Source organism: Bubalus kerabau, chromosome 18, assembly GCF_029407905.1.
Source record: "Bubalus kerabau isolate K-KA32 ecotype Philippines breed swamp buffalo chromosome 18, PCC_UOA_SB_1v2, whole genome shotgun sequence".
NCBI classification, from domain to species: Eukaryota; Metazoa; Chordata; class Mammalia; order Artiodactyla; family Bovidae; genus Bubalus; species Bubalus kerabau.
In genome coordinates this window covers 63,828,968-63,851,566 of record NC_073641.1, presented here as the reverse complement: position 1 = coordinate 63,851,566, position 22,599 = coordinate 63,828,968, and the positions used below count along the sequence as shown (strand labels likewise).

Below are 22,599 nucleotides of genomic sequence, written 5' to 3'. Positions count from 1 at the left end.
TGTTTGATCATTATCCATGATTAATATTAGTTGGCACCTTTACTTTCTAGCTCAGAACAAACATATACATACTACTATATATAAAATAGATAACCAAAAAGGACCTACTCTACAGCACAGGAAACTCTACTCAATATTTTGCAATAAACTATATGGGAAAAGAAACTGGAAAAAAGACAAATTATATATATTTATATATATATATATATATATATATATATATATGACTGAGCCACTTTGGTGTATGCCTGAAACTAACACAACATTGTAAATTAGCTATACTTAATAAAAAATATATCCTGTGTCTAGATATGACCATATGACATGCAAGTTCTACACAGAATTAGATTCCAATTATCAATCACATCCTACAACTCAGACTTTTTGAGCACTACCCAGTAAATGGTGATAAAACTTATTCTCTCTCACAATTGAAGACATATTCAAAATCAAATACAAAAGACAGAAAACAATACTAGTTTAATGTTAAAGGAAGTTAAGGATTTCATGTCAAAATGATAAAAAAAAAGTTGCAAAGTGAACTGGAGAAATATATTCTAATATGAGAACTGATTTTAATTAAGAGGTCAGGGCTTCTCATTTCCAATGACCTTTTAAAACTTAATCTTATAATAACCAAAGTCAGGAGACCAGGCACCATGACATGGTGAAGACAAGAAAAATATTTAAGAAAACTTTCTAAACAAAAAGTGTGTATACTCCCAAAAGACTCGGGTTTTGAAATGACAAGGGTTGCCCTGATGGATTAAGTTTCAAAGTCATTGGATTAGACTAATACAAAATTAAGTTCACAATCAGAAAATCTGTCTTATGTCTTTATGCAGTTTCTGGAGCATTTATATTTTCTCCAAAATTTTGCAAGCATGTCTAATTAAAATTCACATTTTAATATTTATGAACAATGTGTTATATGTCATGGGAACAGGGATTTAAAATTCAGGCCAGGCATAACCATGCTCTTGGAAGAACAAATGCCCAAAGGTAAACAAAGTTTCATTTTCTAGACGAGTTGTGAAAAGCCAGTCAGCAAATTAAAGGCAAAAGGGAAAACTAACGGAAACCTGACATTTTTTCAGATAAATACAATTTTTTCATTCAGGAACTAAATATCTATATTAAAGCTTCCTAAAAAGGGTTGCTAATATTATAAAAATCATTTTCTATACAAAATTATTTGTTACTAATACTTTAAAATACAGCAGTTAATAGGAAGGGAAGGCAAAATGGCAAGGATGACGACTTAAGGCTGAAACATAAAATGTTAAAAAAAAAAAAAAGGAGACTGAAACATGACAAAACACTATTGTTAAAAAATGATAATATAAGTTAAAAAAAAAAACTCTCAGAGTAATGAATCAATTTTAAAAGAATAGGGAATTCTCTAGCGATCCAGTGGTTAAGACTCCACATTCTCAATTCAGGGGGAACAGTTCAGTCCCTGGTTGGGGAACTAAGATCACGTAAGCTGCAATGGAGACTGGACCAAAAGGTGAAAGTAGAGTGTGAAATACAATTAACAGAGCAGGAACAAGAAGACCACGTCTCACAGTAAGAGGAGAAGAAAAGGTGAAGGGCAGTTTATGAATGTTGTTAGGCTCAGATATATATTCTACACTGGCATCGGCCTTTTGGGGATGAAATGTCAGGGAACTCCACATTCAGAGCTTGGCTTCTGAAGCTAACAGTCAGGGCCACATCTGGGCTTTCTAGTCAATCATTTGTATCTGGCAAGTAACTGAGTTCTCAAAGCTCCGGTTTCCTAACTGTAAAGTGAAAAGAAGACAAGGGCCCAATGGGATGACTCTTTGCTTTAAAGGCAAGAAAAGCTATTAATGCCTAGTAAGTGCAAAACAACCTGATGTGAAGAGCTGGCTCATTGCAAAAGACCCCGATGCTGGGAAAGATTGAGGGCGGAAGAAGAAGGGGACGGCAGAGGATGAGATGGTTGGATGGCATCACCAATATGACGGACATGAATTTGAGCAAGCTCCAGGGGGTAGATAGTGAAGGACAGGGGAGCCTGGCATGCTACAGTCTATGGGGAGGCAAAGAGTCAGACATGACTCAGGGAACGAACAACAACAACTATTATTACTACTACTTAATAATGTTGAAATCAGTTCACGTTAGGAAAGAGATTGGATATAACACATGGAGTAACAAGTCCTTGCCTGATATAAAGTGTGGATATCAGACTTTATAACTCCTGGAAGTGTTTAACTAGTGTGTACTCTTATTTCCTCCAACAACCCAATACTAGAATAAATTGCCAACATCCATTGAATCACTGAAAAACCAAGAGAGTTCCAGAAAAACATCTACTTCTGCTTTATTGACTATGCCAAAAGCTTTGACTGTGTGGACCACAACAAACTCTGGAAAATTCTTAAAGAGATGGGAATACCAGACAACCTGATCTGCCTCTTGAGAAATCTGCATGCAGGTCAGGAAGCAACAGAACAGTTCCATGCAGGTCATGGGACAACAGACTGGTTCCAAATAGAGAAAGGGAAATACAAGGCTGTATACTGTCACCCTGCTTATTTAACTTATATGTAGAGTATATCATGAGAAATGCCAGGCTGGATGAAGCACAAGCTTGAATCAAGATTTCCAGGAGAAATATCAATAACCTCAGACATGAAGATGACACCACCCTTATGGCAGAAAGTGAAGAACTAAAGAGCCTCTTGATGAAAGTGAGAGTGAAAATGTTGGCTTAAAACTCAACATTCAGAAAACTAAGATCATGTCATCTGGTCCCATCACTTCATGGCAAATAGATGGGGAAACAGTGGAAACAGTGGCTGACTTTATTTTTCTGGGCTCCAAAATCACTGCAGATGGTGATTGCAGCCATGAAATTAAAAGATGCTTGCTCCTTGGAAGAAAAGTTATGACCAATCTAGACAGTATATTAAAAAACAGAGATGTTACTTTGCCAACAAAGGTCCATCTAGTCAAGGCTATGGCTTTTCCAGTATCCATGTATGGATGTGAAAGTTGGACTAAAGAAAGCTGAACACTGAAGAATTGATGCTTTTGAACTGTGGTGTTGGAGAGGACTCTTGAGAGTCCCTTGGACTGCAAGGAGATCCAACCAGTCCATCCTAAAGGAAATCAGTCCTGAATATTAATTGGGAGGACTGATGCTGAAGCTAAAATGCCAATACTTTGGCTACCTGATATGATGAACTGACTCATTAGAAAAGACCCTGATGCTCGGAAAGATTGAAGGGGATGACAGAGGATGAGATGGCTGGATGGTATCACTGACTTAATAGACATGAGTTTAAGTAAACTCTGGGAGTTGGCGATGGACAGAGAGGCCTAGCAAGCTTCAGTCCATGAGATGGCAAAGAGTTGGACACAACTGAGTGACTGAACTAACTGACTGACTCTTATTTCCTCCAACAACCCAATACGATAATAAACTTGCTGTCACTTTACAAGTGGGAAACTGAGGCAGAGAGAGATGCTATAACTTGCCCAAATTTGCCTTATATTTAGTAGAGAAGTAATTCAAACCCTTGAACCCCGCTTCCAGAGTTTATAATTACAACTACCAGCTTTATAAACTGGACCAGGTTTATAATCTCAAATATGTGTATTATTGAAGTACCTAACATAGTGAGAAAACTTAGAAAAATTCATGAGAGGTCTAAAATTAAGGGAAATGTCTCCCAAAAGTACAGAGAAGAGATGGGTCTATAATAAGGACCAACAACTTGAATAATATAGGAAAAAATTATTACACCTTGGTGTGCAAATTTATACCATTTCTTATTTAATTGAATTTATTGATATTCAGAAATATCTTTATTTCTGGGAAAATCAAGAATAGGATACATATACTTATCTTAATTTTAATTTTAAAGTGTTTTGAGTCTTAGTTTAATCAGTGATATAATTATATTCAGAAAAAAGTGGGTAGACTATGAAATCTAAGGCAGGTAAACGACTTTCAGAAAGATCTTATTTAAAAATGACAATCACATTTGTATCATTTAACAAATGGCCTTTCAGAAGTATAATTCCTGAAGCCATAGTTTCAACTTCTCTTAGGTCACAATACATAAGGGTACCTGATGAGAATTTCAAAATATAAAATCAGAATTCAAATGGATATTGCAAAATTCAAATAAATTAGAGACTGATCAATGCAAGGAAAAATAATGCAAAATAGCAATACAAACGGGGAGAAAAACAGACTATTTTAAAGGGAGATTATATGATCATATGGGTCTTCCCAGGTGATTCAGGGGTAAAGAATCCATCTGTCAATGCAGGAGATGCAGGAGACACTAGTTTGTTCCCTGGGGAAGATCCCCTGGAAGAGGAACTGGCAACCCACTCCAGTATTCTTGTCTGGAGAATCCCATGGACAGAAGAGCCTGGTGCGTGAGCTACAGTCCATGGGGTTTCAAAGGGTCAGACACAACTGAACGACTGAGCGTATATGATCATATATAGAAGAAAATGCACGAGAAACTAACACATCTCAAACTGTCAATAATACAGTGACGTAATGCCTGATTTTTTTTTTAAGCATGATGTAAAGGAATGATTTCAAGAAAGACTGAATTCTCCCTTTGTGCCATGCCTGTTGAGACTGTGGTGTGGCTGATGAAGACTATGACTCTCTATTAATATAGATAAGCTGATACTGATCACACAATTAACCGACTTTTTTCTTTAATGCAAAATTTCGCTTAATTTCTGTCCCGGTATATGTTTTCTCTCATTTGAGTTAGAGCTCCGTTGGCCAAATCACCCACCTTAGAGGATTACTCTACTCAATTGAACCTTTTTATGGCAAACATTTCAGGGAAAGGGTGCTTTATCAGCTCTGTAAACACTCCTCTCTCATCTCACCTGCTCTGCAAACAGCCCCTTCTCCCCTCAATAAGCCCTTACAACTCAATGAACCACACTGCCAGTCTCTTTGGGGAGATTTTTAAAGTAGCCTTTTCAGCAGTTGACTTGATACTTCACCTTTTCATGCTGTTCATGAAATTATCTGTTTTCCGTAGAGCTACACAAATAAAGGTTTAGTGTGTAGAGAGAAAAGAAAAAAACAAACAAACAAACAGATGTTTTATGTGTTGTGTTTGTTTGAAAGAAGGGAAGAGAGATCCTTTTCAATAAAAATCAAACATCCTATTTTGATGAGGAGATGGTTACATGCATTATTTACTGAAAGAGGAAAAAAGAGAACAGAGTAAAATACAAGATTCTGGCACCTGAAGAAACTTGGGGGATGGAATATAAAGTAGGGTTCAACAGAGGAAAGAAAAACATTTATTTGTGGTTTTGTATTATTTATCTTTGCTTTTATGTATATTTATATAGCTAGAAATAAGAAAACATAAAATACTTTTACACGTGCTATAAAATACAAAGGAAGCAAACAACAAGCTAATTAAATAATATTCCTTCTGCAAGTTTAGATGCTCAATATCACTCATTATCAGAGAAATGCAAATCAAAACCACTATGAGGTACCATTTCATGCCAGTCAGAATGGCTGCGATCCAAAAGTCTACAAGCAATAAATGCTGGAGAGGGTGTGGAGAAAAGGGAACCCTCTTACACTGTTGGTGGGAATGCAAACTAGTACAGCCACTATGGAGAACAGTGTGGAGATTCCTTAAAAAACTGGAAATAGAACTGCCTTATGATTCAGCAATCCCACTGCTGGGCATATACACTGAGGGAACCAGAAGGGAAAGAGACACGTGTACCCCAGTGTTCATCGCAGCACTGTTTATAATAGCCAGGACATGGAAGCAACCTAGATGTCCATCAGCAGATGAATGGATAAGAAAGCTGTGGTACATATACACAATGGAGTATTACTCAGCCATTAAAAAGAATACATTTGAATCAGTTCTAATGAGGTGGATGAAACTGGAACCTATTATACAGAGTGAAGTAAGACAGAAAGAAAAACACCAATACAGTATACTAACGCATATATGTGGAATTTAGAAAGATGGTAACAATAACCCTGTGTAAGAGACAGCAAAAGAGACACTGATGTATAGATCAGTCTTATGGACTCTGTGGGAGAGGGAGAGGGTGGGAGATTTGGGAGAATGGCATTGAAACATGTATAATATCATGTATGAAACGAGTTGCCAGTCCAGGTTTGATGCATGATATTGGATGCTTGGGGCTGGTGCACTGGGACGACCCAGAGGGAGGGTATGGGGAGGGAGGAGGGAGGAGGGTTCAGGATGGGGAACACAGATATACCTGTGGTGGATTCATTTTGATATTTGGCAAAACTAATACAATATTGTAAAGTTTAAAAATAAAATAAAATTAAAAAATAAAAATATAAAAAAAACTTCAATTAAAAAAATAAAATAAAAATATATATTAAAAGAAAAAAAGTAATAAAAAAAAAAAAAAGAAAATAATGATAGCTGAGGTGACAATGGGTCCAAGAACATGGCCTATAACTTTTTTCCTTTTAGATTTCTTGTTTTTGATGAGGTATGTTTCTAAAGTCTTTGTTGAATTTTTACCATATTGCTTCTGTTTTATGTTTTGGTTCTTTGGCCATGAGGCATGTGTGATCTTAGCTTCCTGACAAGGGATCGAACTCACACCTCCTGCATTGGAAGGTGCAGTTTTAACCACTGACCGCCAGGGAAGTGCCAGCCTATATACTTGTAAAGTTATTACTTAAATAATAATGACTTTATCATTTCAGAAATGAGGAAACTTTACCTAATCTACTATATTCCCAATAGTATTACAATCCAGAACTGAACCATAAATGTCTTTCCAATTTTCTGCAGTCTGCAGAGCTTGATCCAAAGTAAGCTCAACAGAAAGATGTGTTCAGTCACTAAATCATGTCCGACTCTTTGCAACCCCATGCATTGCAGCACGCCAGGTTCCCCTGTCCTTCACTGTCTCCCAGAGTTTGCTCAAACTCATGTCCATTGAGTCAGTGATGCTATCTAACCATTTCATCCTCTGTCGCCCCCTTCTCCTTTTGCCTTGAATCTTTCCCAGCATCAAGGTCAATGGAAAAATATCCAAGGGTAAATTTAACACAATTCTTTTTAACCTCATATGTCATTGTGTTTGTGGAGGAGAGGCATTTAATGCGGGATTTTTGTAGTAATGGACTCATTATTAGTGTTGATGTTGATTACTGACGTTGCTGCTTGTTGCTGTTGTTCAGTCACTCAGTTGGGTCTGACTTTTTGCGACCCCATGGACTGCAGTCCACCAGGCTTCCTAATGTTGTTGCTGCTGTTTTTAAATTTTATCAACTGATTTACCAGCAAACACTCTGTTCTCCTTCAGCTGTAATTAGAATTTGTATTTCTACCATTTTGGTGAACTGATATAGCTAAGAATCTGGAAGCTCTCATTGATTTTAAGATGACATTTATCATTAGACTCATTAAAAATCTCCAACTGGGTAATAATGTACCCCTGACTTTTTAGACTTAAAAGAGGTAAAATTTTAAACTAAGAGGTTATAGAGGATCACATCTGACTTGTTCTAATGGGAAGTAGTCATTTTTATAATTTGAAGTAACAGCATTTAATAAGTAATAAACTGTTAATATTCTACCTTTCGTGGACTCAAATGATTTTAATTGAAAATGTTATTTATATTTTATTGAAGAATAGTAGTAAAATTTTATGAAAGTAAAGGAGATATGTAATCCCTCTATAACTTTATGAAATAATAGCTATTACTGCAGAAAATTAAAATTTTAAAATAATGCTTTTGCCATCCAGGCAAATATTTTCATCACATTCTTCTTCCTTTTTATATTGTAATATTTGTCAATCTCATCAGGATATTTAGCAGATTTTCCCTTTGCTATGTACCTATGATAATTCATTCTTTATTACAAGCTGACACATTCACCATAGAAAGCTTGTTTTCTCCACTCAGGATCACATTTATCTGAAAAGAAATTCACAAGACTATCATCTCAGCAGATGTTGACCATTTTTGCTAGTTTAGAAAGATGTTATGGGGGGTTGTCAGAGTCAAGTATGTGTTAATCAAATGACTTCTAAGTTGACAGTCACTGAATGCTTGAGTTTGAAATAAAAATCTGTGTTATTTAGTTTCAGTTTAATAGACTTCACCACACACAAATCCTTGAGTATCACACAGTCTTTGTCTGGCTGTTCTCCTTATTATATAAGCTCTGATTTGGACAAGCCCTTATCCCAGACAAAAGGTATGTTTTATTTAAACAGACACCCTAGTTAAAAGAGTGCCTCTTCAAATTTTCACTGTGCAAGAAGTGAGGCCTCAGACACTGGGTGGATGGTCCCAGAAGAGCAGGTGGGTTATTTGCTCCACCATCCCACTCTTCACTCACTGGCCTGGTCTCTGCTACAGGCACAGGATCCGGCCTCCCTGTGCAGGGAGAGAGGAGGGATGCATCTGGGGAGAGGGTCCCCTCTGGGGACCCTGATGAGTGGGGACCACTGCTGACTCAGGAACTGACCCTTTTTTGGGTCACTTTGCTGCTTTGGGGCCACCATGCTGCTTCCTGTCCCAATCCCATCCTGATGCATGTGGGCCACTGCTCTACTATCTCTGCCTCACTACAAAGACCACATCCAAGCCCAGGGAGGCTGGCAGGTCATCGCAGAGCCTGCTCCCTTCTGCTGGGACTGGGTAGTGTGGAAAGGTCTGCAGGTCTTGTTGCCAACTAAAAACTGGCACTTGCCATCTGCCTCTACAAGGATTAAATCACAAGATGCTGTGACTGCTGACCTTCAACACCCCTGAAAGGAGTTCAGGGTGGGGATCTGGAATGAGGCACTCTGCTTGGGACGAAACTGGCAGAACAAATCTTCAGCTAGTTATTTTCAGGAAATGGTTTTATGAGCCCAATCTCTTCGCATCGAGAAAAGCACTAAAATCATAAATGCTGACATCTGTTCTTCACGAAAGCAGCAACCTTCTGCAAAATGTGTGCTTGATTGCATGTATTCCCCTTTCACTAAAATCACACGTATCCTGACTTTCCCCCATACCTCTTTGGAGAAGTTTCTCAGAGCTCTCTGAGATGCTGTCTCCCAGGTTATAGTCCACATTTTGCCCCAAATAAAACTTAGCTCACAACTCTCATGTTGTGCTTTTTATTCCTGTTGTTGACATTGTCCAGCACTGGCTGGAGTGCCTGAGCACAAAGGGTCAGAGTGAGGTCTGGGATAGGGGCAGGAGTTACTCTTCAGGTGCTACTCCCTGGCCTAGGCATGGCCCACAGAGTGCCAGCTTAGCTGGATAAAATCCAGTTGACTTTGTGTGTGAGTTGTGAACCCTACTGTATGCATCACTGTCCACCAGCCTGCAGCAGAAAACAGGCAAAAAGTGAGATCTGCCAATCCTGATCCTCCAACATGTACACAAATGTATACAAATGCATATACGTAAGTCTCTAACATCAAGGTTAGGTAACTTTTTGGGATAAAATTGCCAACATCCATTGGATCATAGAAAAAGCAAGAGAATTTCAGAAAAACATCTACTTCTGTTTCACTGACTATGCTAAAGCCTTTGACTGTGTAGATCACAATAAACTGTGAAAAATTCTTAAAGAGATGGGAATACCAGACCACTTTTATCTGCCTCCTGAGAAACCTGTATGCAGGTCAAGAAGCACCAGTTAGAACTGGACATGGAATAACAGACTGGTTCCAAATTCGGAAAGGAGTATGTCAAGGCTATATATTGTCACCTTGCTTATTTAACTTATATGCAGAGTACATCATGAGAAATGCCAGGCTGGATGAAGCACAAGCTTGAATCAAGATTTCCAGGAGAAATATCAATAACCTCAGACATAAAGATTACACCACCCTTACATAGAAAGAGAAGAGGAAGTAAAGAGCCTCTTGATGGAAGTGAAAGAGGAGAGTGAAAAAGCTGGCTTAAAACTCAACATTCAGAAAACAAAGATCATGGCATCCGGTCCCATCACTTCATGGCAAATAGATGGGGAAACAATGGAAACTGTGACAGACTTTATTTTCTTGGGCTCCAAAATCACTGTGGATGGTGACTGCAGCCAAGAAATTAAAAGACCCTTGTTCCTGGGAAGAAAAGCAATGACAAACCTAGACAGTGTATTAAAAAGTAGAGACATTACTTTGCCTACAAAGGTCTGTATAGTCAAAACTATGGTTTTTCCAGTAGTCATGTATGACTATGAGAGCTGGACAAAGAAAAGGCTAAAGGCTGAAGAGCTGTTTCTTTTGTACTATTATGCTGGATAAGACTCTTGAGAGTCCCTTGGACTGCAAGGAGATCAAACCAGTCAATGATAAAGGAAATCAACCCTGAATATCCATTGGAAGGACTGATGCTGAAGCTGAAGCTCCAATACTTCGGCCACCTGATGCAAAGAGCCAACTATTGGAAGAAGACCTAATACTGGGAAAAATTGAGGGCAGGAAGAGAAGGGGATAACAGAGAACAACATGGCTGGATATCATCACCAACTCAATGGACATGAGTTTTAACAAGTTCTGGGAGACAGTGAAGGACAGGGAAGCCTGGCATGCTGCAGTCCATGGGATCACAAAGAAGTCAAATACCACTGAGCTGGTGGAACCACAACAATTCTTTGGTTAAGGAAAGCCTCGGGGACCTTTCTGATCACCCAAAGGTAGACTGTGCTCCTTGTCTGAGTTGGTTTCTGGGATTGAAATTAGTCTTCGCAATAAAGTAACAGGGGTGAGAGGCTAACTACAGAAGCCAAGAAGGAGGGATGGAAAAAGATGCCGTAGGTTGGGCATAGGAGAAAAAGCTAAGTGAGAAATCGCCTTTAGTGGGGAGATTTAGGAAGCTTTAACCTGTCTTATCTTCAAGGACTACAGCTGTTTCCTGCTCTTCTCTGTATAGTCATCTCAGGGTATTTCTCAGTTCTAGCACAATCTATAACTCAGGATGGCCCTAGTGGTGTCTGGAGTGAGGGAGGCCCAGGTTCAGTCAGTACAGGAGTGAGCAGGACAGGGAAAGAAGAGAAGCCACAGAAGATAATGCCAGATAGAGGCAGAGCTGCAGCACTGAGGGACCAAGGGTGGACACCGCCCCACAGCCCCACTCCTTGCCCAGAAACCAGTGGAAAGACATCCAGGGAGGGGTCAGGAGTCATAGTACAATCCTGAGCTATAGGTTATCCAGGAAAAAAAACGAGAGCATGTGTTGTTTTGTGCTGCTATTAATACCTAGATAGCATATTAAAAAGCAGAGACATTACTTTGCCAACAAAGGTCCGTCTAGTCAAGGCTATGGTTTTTCCAGTGGTCATGTATGGATGTGAGAGTTGGAATGTGAAGAAAGCTGAGCGCCAAAGAATTGATGCTTTTGAACTGTGGTGTTGGAAAAGACTCTTGAGAATCCCTTGGACTGCAAGGAGATCCAACCAGTCCATTCTAAAGGAGATCGGTCCTCAATGTCTTTATGCTTCAGTATTCTGATCTATAAAGTGATCATCATAATACCACCTCCTCCACAGGGCAGTTCTAAAGATTAGTAAATATATTCAAAGCATTTAGAACTATTCCTGAGTGTGGCAATAGGCTCTGTGCTTTTGTCATCCTGTCTCAGCTGCTTGATGCTATGGCACCAGCTAGTAATTATAGAATTGTTTAGGACAGTACCCTTGACTTCATTCGTGAGTGGTGACTCCTTGAAGGCGGGCAACTGGCCTTCAATTCCCCTGCCCCACTCTCCTCAGAGTATCTCTGGAAATGATCTACAGATGGAACTGAAGGACCCCCAGCCAGTGGCCTTATTTAATGGCAGAGAGGTAAGACTGGAGAGGCACCTTGGCAACCAACCTGAGCCTAAAGTTTGCAGCCCCTGAACACGTCACGTCTAACAGGCCTCCTAAGAACATGTCCTCATCTCATAAGGAATTAGGGTATTCGCTCTGGCTCTGGAAGCTTCCTAAAGGTCTGCATCAGTGGCGGCACTAATGGTGGGTGCATAAAACATAAAGGACCCTCTGGATATGGGAAAGCAATCTTAAAGTGTTTCTTTATTAAAGTTTAATCCTGAATTTACTAGCCAGAATTTAATAATATTGTATAATATGTAGGTAATTTATAAGCGAGAGATCTGTGCATGCTGCATGCTTCAGTCGTGTCTGACTCTTTGGGACCCCGTGGACTGTAGCCCACCAGGCTCCTCTGTCCATGGAATTCTCCAGGCAAGAATACTGGAGTGGGTAGCCATTCCCTTCTCCAGGGGATCATCCCAACACAGGGATGGAACCCATGTCTCTTACATCTCCTGCATTGGGAGGCAGATTCTTTACCACTATGGCCACCTGGGAAGCCAAAGGAGAGACATATACCTGGACTAAAAGTATTTTCTCAATCATGCAGGTTCTGATAGAGACAGTCCCTGGAGTTGCACAGTAAGCCAGGGAAGGGGAAGGGCTTGTGATGAATTCAGTGTAGGAAGAAGGAGTAATCTAAGCTGGTGGCAAGGAGAGAGGGCTTGTGGCTTTATGTCCAGGAGCTGGAGCAGTGACGTTCCCCCCACCTATCCTCAAGAGACCACCTCGGCACTTCTGGCAACTTCTGTAGCCTTGTGAAAACAGCATAGTCCCTCAAAAGTGCCTCAATTTCAAAGACGTGGGCAGGAATGACGTCTTGGGCATGTGGATGTCACACCTCAGCAGATCTCGGCCGGGGCAAGAGATTACTGTTAGAGGGGAAAGGCCGGGCAAACAGGTGTCCCCTCTGAAGCACTCAGAACACTTCTGCCTTCTTTCAGAGGAGAGACAGGAGAAAAAGCACTATTTCACTCATTCAGCCTGGTTCTCCTCTGACGACTGAGGCCAGGAGGCAGCAAACTCTTCCTGTAAAGGGCCAGAAAGTGAGTATCTGCAGCTTGGCTGACATATGGTCTCTGTCACAACTGTTCCCCTGAGCCACTGCAGAGTGACAGCAAGTACAGATGATGTGAAAGCGACTGGGTGTGGCTATGTATGGACTCAGAAACTTGGATTTCATATGATTCTTACATATCGCAAAATAGTATCCATCTTTTGATTGCAAATCATTTTATAAGGCGATGATCACTTTTAACCCATAAGCACTGCTAAAACAGGTGACCAGATGGATTTAGACCATAAGCCACAGTTTGCCAACCCCTGGCTTAGAGAAAACACGAGTTTTGTTGTTGTCATTCTTTCTTTAAAAGTGTGAACATCTTTCCTTTGTCTCTAACTTGGCATTGATGAATAAAATACTTTTTTCCTCTTGCAGTTGATTTTTCATTAAGCGCCCAGAAGTGTATTAACAAGAGCTAATTCTAAGAGCATATGAATATGGAACAGGGAACCAATATAATCCCTTTTGTTGTCAGTTTTTCTTCAAATTAGATACTGAATGTCACCGAGATGGTTATCTTCGTCTTTTATAAGGGATTGTGTGGAAATAAAATTACCTGAGCTAATAATATGCAACAACTAAATGCAAAAATAGTCCAGTCCCAGACTGAAGCAAATTAAGTAGGCTGAAGGTAAGAGAAACTCTGACAGAAGAATAAATGGGTATTCTCTCTATTTAAACCAAGATATGTATTATTAACACGGGATGGTACTTACAACATCAAGAGTAAAATAAAGGAGTATTTTGTGCCTTTCTTCCTATGATAGAGTGAAATATTGAAATGCAAATATCAATAATCAGCTATAAAAGCAACTTAGCTTGCCTGGATTTCAAAACATATAATTTAGTGTCATACTGCAGTTTAACAGAATTGCTATGATCTACTTGGGAACTGGAAGTTACAACAGTCTGAAGATGCAGAGCCTGATGCCAAGTCCTGGACCACAGCTTCAGCATCCCCATATCCTGGCCCCTGACTGGGATAACGTGTATGATTAGAAATGCAGGCAGCTCTAAGTGTCTGCAAACCAGCACCATAATATTCTCTAAGTTTACTCAGCCATGGGAGGCTTTAGACCAAGCGCAATTCTCTGTATTTTCTTAATTACATTGATTTTATAGTTAAGCTAAGTGTTCTCCAACAAATTTAATTGTGACCTTTAACTAGTTATTTTGCAAACAGTTTCATGTTCTGGAAAACACTTGTCCTTCTTCATGTGGTCTGTGGTTGTGTTCAATTCAAAATATATATTTAATCCAGGAGAGCTAGAGACTTGAACCATATATACAAGTGCCGGTGCTGCTGCTGCTGCTGCTGCTGCGTCGCTTCAGTCATGTCCGACTCTGTGCGACCCCATAGACGGCAGCCCACCAGGCTCCCCCATCCCTGGGATTCTCCAGGCAAGAACACTGGAGTGGGTTGCCATTTCCTTCTCCAATGCATGAAAGTGAAGTCACTCAGTCGTGTCCGACTGTTAGCGACCCCATAGACTGCAGCCTACCAGGCTCCTCTGTCCATGAGATTTTCCAGGCAAGAGGACTGGAGTGGGGTGCCATTGCCTTCTCCACAAGTGCCAGTGAGCAACCACTAAATTATAATTTCCTATGATTCAGCCTAATAGTGTGTACGAAGTAAATTCTCAGTTGGCCTTACTAAATATGCTACATTTTTAGTAAATATGTTTTTTTTCCCTCCCAAGGTTGCCAAAGAGGTAGAAAAGTGTTAGTCACTCAGTGGTCTCCAACTGCAATTCCATGGACTGTAGCCCTCCAGGCTTCTCTGTCCATGGGTTTCCAGGCAAGAGTACTGGAATGGGTAGACATTCCCTTCTCCAAGGGATCTTCCCAACCCAGGGATCAAATCCAGGTCTCCTGAATTGCAGGCAGATTCTTTACCATCTGAGCCAGCAGGGAATCCCCTAAACAGGCATACTGTACCATTAAAAAGGCACTTACCAACCTTAGGTAAGCACATATGCCTTTATATGTCCTCTGCTTTCTTAAAGCAATTATACTCATTAAATACAGTAATAATGATTTACAAAAAAATTAGTACTACTACCTTTGATTTGCCTGTGTGACAAAATATGCTAACCCCCACTCCCCACCTCCAGACTTCTTTCATTTACAGTCTACTCAGGGAGCTCAACTGGAGTTATATTTGGTTTTTTATCATCATCAGAAACATTAATGAGAAAAGCAGGTCATTTCATAAGGCTTCTGAGGAGAGAGGACACCAACATACACACACATACCCTTTCACAAGGGAGTGTTATTTAAGCTTCCAAGCAGACCCACCCCTCCGTGGGAGGGCCACACCACTATAGACAGACCACTCCTCTGTGGAGAGGCCCCCCTGGTGTGGAAAGGGCCCCCTCTGGGACAGGCCATGCCCCCACAGGCAGGCCACCTACTGTGGACAGACCACCCCTCTGTGGAGAGGTCCCCCTGGTATGGAAAGGCCCCCCTCTGGGACAGGGCACCCTCTTTGGACAGCTGCCACCCTGTCCCCTTGTGGACAGCCCCCTGGGGGTCCTGAGTACACACCTGTGCTCGTGCGGTACGTGCCCGTGTGTGCTGGCGGCAGAGGGTCCCCCTGGCTCTGGCTGAGACTCCTCATGGGGGGCTTCTGATAGACGCGGTCTTCATAGATGGGGTCGATGTGGTGCTCCGGGGACTGCAGGGCCCGCAGCTCGGGGCCCAGGTGGCCGTGCTGGCTGCTGTACGAGGCCCGGGACCCAGCTGGAAGGAAGGAATAAGGAGACAGTCAGACCCGCCCAATGTTCAGACAGAACTTGTTTTATCCAAGACATGTTCGAATTTGGGGAGGGGGACAGAAACGTTGAAATCTGCAGAAAATCCAATGAACGGCGCGCAATGGTAGCAAGAGGACAAGCTTGTCAGCTTATCAGCATCACCCAGCCGCCTCGCTTTGCTCCCTAGTCTGATCTCTGAATATGGGTGATAATGATGCTGAGATAAATCCACACTGAACAGGGCCAGCGGAACACATTTTTCTCAGCCTAACGACTGGAGCAGATTTCCTCACTGAATAAGCCAGGCAGACTGAAGTCACCCCTAAAAAGCTCTTATTAGTCCACAATTCTTGCACCTGAAATTTTACGGTGGCAGTTCTTATTTAAAGTATGAGCAGGTAAATAAGCCACGGAGGCAAGCCATCTTGATGCTATTCCGAAAAAGTGGACCAGAATTCATCTTCATCAGCGGTTTTTCCCTGGACAATGAGTGAACCAAGATGTTCAGCCTTACAACAGCCTAAATCCCCAAGAGAAGCGGATTTTAAAGAAAAAAACAAAAAGGTTTTAAAATGATATTTCCTTTATTCTTACCCTCCAAATGGAAAGATTGGTATCTACTCTACCTTCCTCTGAAATGGTTCAAATGGTTGCCACAAACTGGTTTCATTTCTAAATTAAGGCTACACATTATTGTAAATCCTTATTTGTGTCTTTAGACTTTTTCTTTTTTTTTTTGGTTTAGTGTTTTTTGCATTGTGTGGGAAGAGGTGCGGCTTTGAAGCAGTGCTGTGGACCAGGGAATCCGCACAAGAGGAGCAGAGTCTTAGGAGGGCTAAGAGCTTGAACTGACACACAAGAAGATGTTGATGGAGAGCGAATATTTCATCATAGGGATGGCCAGAATCCCAGGAGTGGACATGCCAGGGGAATCATCTCCGTGGGCACAAATGGAGTGGAGGGCATCTAGGGACGCTGAAGGGGCACCATGGAGAGATGGTTACCCAGCGATGGTGAGGACAGGAGCACACAGAGCCAAGTGAGGCTACAGACAATTTTAGCAAGACCCTTCAGATAAATCTCCAAAGTTAATACCCTGCCTGGTACACTCGGATTTAACTGGCAGCTGCCTTTGAACAAACCCAAATGGGAACCCTCCCTTTTAGCTTAAAGTAAGAGGGAGTTGCACTTCCTTGATTTTAGTGGTGTTTGTGGGCAGCTCTCTCTCTCTGTCCTGCCGGTCTACCGCCTTCACTGCTGGCCACTTTAAAGCCAACATCTTCAATGTGCAATGATTGGCTGCTTCTTCAGGATTGTCTAACCTCAAAGATTTTAATATTCTCATCTAGTTTATTTGAGGATAAAGCCATTCAAAAGTTTTGAAACTGCCAACAAACAAATGTTGCTTCACATAGGCTGCTTTACATTTAAATCAACAGAAAACAGAGCGATTCCAAAGGACTGGGGCAAGGTTGGGGCTTCTATGAATTCAATCTTGATAACAATTACTGAATGTTTTGAGGCAAGGGAAGGGAATAAAGTTGGCAAGTTCTTACCTTTCCTTTTGCTAGTAATTAAATAAATTCTGGTTTAGACAGCGTTCCAATGAGTGATAGATTCAAAATAACTGTTTTGCATAATTAGGTTCATTGCATCTGATTTATCAAATGCCAACATCACAGTGAATATTATCTCATGCTGGTATTTTCCAGGAATATATTTAAGTATGATACGCCTTGAGTTCTTGCTGTCAGTTCTTCCTACTTCTGAAGGTTTTGATAATATTCCAAGGACTTACAAGTGTAAAAAAACTAGGAAGCAGTCATTATATCCAAATGTCATATAGTTAAATAAAAGTTATCCATCATAGATTTAGAGTTTTAACTTTATTGCTGTTCCTTGATTCTAAGCAGTTAAAAATATTCAATGATGAACACTAAAAGGACCTGCTTTTCTTTTAAGTTGTGACATGAGCTGAGGGTACATACAAAAATCCTCTTCTTACAAATGGGCATTAAGAAATGTTTACTCTCTTATTAAGATAAGGGCTATTTTGGTGGACATCAGAATTTCTATGTGCTGGTACAATGAAAAATGCAATAGTAAAATTATTAAATATTTGAATAGTATAATATACTTTCTTTTTTTATTATTATGTTCTTGATAGAACTGAAAGTTCACAGTGTTTCCCTGTGGAGACATTTCTGCAAAATACCTTTGCATATTTAAGTACTGTGCACAGCGCTGAAATGAAGCATTTTAAACTGAGCATTGTTTACACTCCTTTTATCCACTGTAATCAAGTTTTAGTGGCTCATGGGTGGGTGGGCACAGCTATTGGCATGAGAGGTAGAAGCAGGAGAAAAGAGGGACAAGGAATTAAAGGCTACAACTTCCAGAATTCATGCCTTTTACCACTCTTGCTCAAAAAAGCACATATCAGATCCTTACTACCAAGGCCTATTTGGGATTTTTCTGGTGATCCAGTGGCTAAGACTCTGAGCTCCCAACGCAAGAGGCCTGGGTTAGATCCCTGGTCAGGGAGCCAGATTCCACATGCCCCAACTATTCATCTTCCACGCTATAACTAAGACCCAGAGCAGCCAAATAAGTAAATGAATATATTTAAAAGAGTAAAACAAACAAAAATCAAGCCTATTTTATTTAGAGACAATTTCAAGGAAAAAAAAATTGTCACATCACCTGTTCTGGGACTGTGCTCCAAAATCTCACGCTGTTGCTGTTGTTTCAGTCTCCGAGTCATGTTCAGTTCTTTGGGACCCCAGGCACTGGCTGTAGCCCATCAGGCTCCTTTGTCCATGGGACTCCCCAGGCAAGAATTCTGGAGTGGGTTGCTATTTCCTTCTCCAGGGGATCTTCCTGACGCAGGGACTGAACCCACATCTCTTGCATCTCCTGCACTGGCAGGTGGCTTATTTGCCACTGAGCCACCAGGGAAGCCCACAAAATTACATGAGATGGTATATAGATTTGCTGATTCAAAACAACACACTTTTCTTTAGTAGTAATTTTCTTTTATCATTATGACCTACTTGACAGCGAGTCCTCATCGTAACACTGGACTCAAAACACTACTAGTAAACATTTGCATCTTTGCCAGAAACTGGAGCAACGTTGTCATCACGAGAAAAATGTTAGAGAAACTCTGACTTTGTTAAAATGTCACAGATGTCAAGGCCAATTGTGGTGGTGGAGAACAGGTCTGAGAGCCTTGCCTTGAACAAGCTGAGGGCTCAGAACTGCAGTGTGGCAAAGGGCAGTGGAAACACAGAGGGGCCAAAGAGAAAAGAAAAAGCAGATCCCACAGCCCAGACCAGCTGAATCAACTGGTCCCCAGCCATTGCAGACGTAGGTCATACAAGTGTAATCCCTGAGTGTCCAGAAGGCACTTAATGACTAATTTCTGCCACAAAAAGTACAGCATCCAACGTCAGTCATCTCTCAGTGCTCTCATATGCTTTTACTCGTCCTACTTCTCCACTTCACAAGACAAAGCTTGGGCCTAGAGAGCCCCAGCCCTGGCAATTTTCATATATATGTTTCTGAAATTAGTGGGTTTGAAGACTCCCACCTGAAGCATCAATGATCCATATGCAGGCTAACAGAGGTTGGGATCCAGGAGGGCTGAAGGGTATTGAAATAGCCCTGTGCAGGCCAGGCCCTCCTGCAGGTCCAGGAGCCCTGGAAGACTGGGAAGAACCTCACACTGATGCAGGACCAGGCTTGAGACAGTTGCTGCACAAGAGCCACCATGTGTCCTAGGACCTCAGTCATCAGCTCACTGCTGCTAGCGCTGGCTTGAAGGATGGTCAGATGGCTTAAATCAGGTCACTCCTGGCCACCTGGTGGTGGGGCTGGTGATGGGAGGTGAGCGGAAAGGTTTAGTTCTAGGCAGAGACATGTAACCAAGCAGGACCCTATGGGGTCTTCCTGGGACAGGCCCTACCCCACATGTCCTCTGCTGTAGTTCCTCTCTTAAATGCCAAGATAACAGTATCGGATGCACACTTCCTGAGTTGTTTTACAGATGCTAAGTGGAGAAAATTAACTACTTGATGACCATGAGCCCCTAGATCTATGGGCACTGTTATCTATCAGAGAATTGTTCTTGAGCTGATCACATATCCTGTGATCCAGTCTTTCTCACCTGGCTTTTAAAAATGCTTTGCTAAGAAACCCTTTAGGGAGCTTGGGTTATTTTGAATACGAGGCACTAATTCTTGCTGGCCCTGCAATAAGCCTTTCTCTACTCCAAATGCTCAACTTTGGGTTTGCTTGGCCTAACTGTGCATCAGGCACAGGAACTTGAGTTGGGTAATGGATGGATGTATGCTGAAGAATTGATGCTCTCAAATTGTGGTGCTGGAGAAGACTCTTGAGAGTCTCTTGGACAGTAAGGAGATGAAACCAGTCAATCCTAAAGGAAATCAACCCTGAATATTCATTGGAAGGACTGATGCTGAAGCTGAAGCTCCAATACTTTGGCCACCTGACCCAAAGAGCCAACTCATTAGAAAAGACTCTGACACTGGGAAAGATTGAGGGCAGAAGGAGAAGGAGGTAACAGAAGGTGAGATGGTTCAGTGACATCACCAACTCAACGGACATGAGTCTGAGCAAACTCCAGGAGACAGGGAAGGACAGGGTGTGCTGCAATCCTTGGAGTCGCAAAGAGTCCGATTCGATTTAGCAACTGGGCTCCAGGGGCTCAAAGGGATGAGCAGAACGGACCCCTGGAAAGTGGAGGCAAACTAGACTCAGGATATCCCCTGCTGCTCTGTAGGCATCTTCACTCCAGCACAACCATCGACATAATCAGTTCCTACACAGAAATGTAAGCAGATAGGTTAGAGGGTCCCTGGAGAAAGACAGTCAGGAATGACTCTCTTGACATAAAAGAACCCATTTTGGCCTAAGCCATTTTGTGATCTAAGCCTGGCTGCAATGCTTGCTTTTGAACAGGTCTCAGTAATTAATGACCTTAAAGGAGGGAAGGGAGAAACAATGGAGGGGCATTCAAGAAGCAATAGTGCAGCCTTGGGGCAGGGTTCTGGCTCCTCAACAGATACACACAACAATATACCTGTGAGTTCCGCAGAAACCTGGCCCCATCCAGGGAGAGGATGGAATGGTGCTGCTGACCCTCCTCACTTCAGTCGACTAAAGCTTGGACTCTGTTGACCTGATGACATAATTCTGTGCTGATTTTCCTCTGCTCGAGCCCTCTCATGAATATGCATATACCTTTAGCTTAAAACTTTCCTGTTCAGATAGAGCTTCGGGAAAGATCCCTGTGTTTGTACTTGCTGCAAAAAATAAATCCTTCCTTCTCCCAGCTTCTGGCTTGGTTGTGTCTATTGGCCCAAGAGGGGAACCCAGTTTTGGGGGAACAGAAACTTGAAAGTATGGCTCCCCTTCCAATTCTATACACAAAAGCAGACCTTAGGAGCACAGGTGTATAATAATGTCTAACAATTTGAACTAAGCTCTAATAGCATCTAAGGTAGTAATTTTATCGCTCTTTACTGTGTCAGTTTTTCCCAAAAAACTGAAATAAGAAGACACGGTCTGGACTCCAGAACTGTGTTTAACCATCTGAGCAAATCAAGGAAAGTCACTGAACCTCTCTGAGCTCTGGTTTCCTCCAGCATAAAAATACATATAAGAATGCCTGCATTTGTACGACGTGGCATTGTGGGAGGATCAAGGAGCGAGAAATCAGCGTGAAGGGCTCTCCAATTGATAAAGCTGCATAAAAACAGGTACTCTCACATCATTTGATCTTAGAGTCAAGGAATTATTATGTTAATTGTTAATATACATCTTTTGATTGAAAAAAACAACCAAACTCTATAACTTAAACTATCAAAATATCCAAAAACAACTTGAGGTTTAAGATTTTTGAAATATTATAAGCAAAAGAAACTTTGATAATTTTGTGAAGTATTACTGCAAAATGTAAATCTTACGGCTTTATTTTTCTTAAAAAATTAGTGTTGCTTTTGAATGGATAATAGCAAAGAATAAAGGAGCAAAGGAAGTTCAAAATGGAAAGAAACACTGACATGACCAAGGGAAGGTGGAATCCTTTTTAGAAAAGGGATATGACATAAATGAAACCTGCAGAGGGAAGATAACAAACATCTGCTGATCCAGGAGGAAGCCAGCGACCGACGCGCAGGGAGCTCTTGAGATGGAAAATAATTACGAAGCTGCAAGGGTCAAGCGTCGTCAGTGCATCGTCTGCCTCACGCCTCCAGCCCCACATTTCCCTTGGGCCAGAGAATTCAACCGGCTCTGTTCCATTTGACCAGCGACAGAAAACACTTATATTTAGACTGATTTGCAAATGAATTTCTATCTGCTAGATTTTATTTAGAGTGTGTACACTTGCCAGCTAATCCATGTTGATGGATATATTCACTGATTCAACACCTATTTACCGAGTGAGCGACTTCTAGAAGTTTTGGACACCATCATGCTTAAGAGGAGAAAGTTCCTTGCCTTGAAAATAAGTCAGTCATCACATTTAGAGATGAAGGTACTGAAGGAAAATAAAGTAGGGTGAGGAGAGTGGTCAGTGTCAGAGGGCATACTGTTTTGATAAGGTAGTCATGAACCTTCTTTTTGAGGGCTCACATTTCAGCAGAAAACTTCATAAGAGAGCCATGCTGGAGGAAGCATGTGTGTTTCTCACACAGAGGGGACCAGCAGGGAAAGCAAAGGCTCTCTGTAGGAGTCACTTCATAGTATTTACAGCAGTGATGTTATCATTCATTTAATCCACGTTGTCTTTAAAAAGAAATGCCAGTTAGTATGTGAACTCTTTACAAGTTCATACCACAAATGATCATAAAAACTGAACAGATATTTTTTGACTCAAAATTTCACAGTC

At 41.3% G+C, this 22,599-nt stretch overlaps 1 protein-coding gene across 1 annotated transcript in view; it reads right to left on the bottom strand.

Annotated features, from left to right (window-relative positions):
- Positions 1-22,599, bottom strand: part of CTNND2 (catenin delta 2) — a 1,122,555-nt gene that overhangs the window by 423,390 nt on the left and 676,566 nt on the right. Inside the window, exon 8 of the mRNA XM_055555147.1 lies at positions 15,475-15,669. Within this exon, the coding sequence (XP_055411122.1) occupies positions 15,475-15,669 (195 nt within the window). The remainder of the gene's footprint in view (positions 1-15,474; positions 15,670-22,599) is intronic.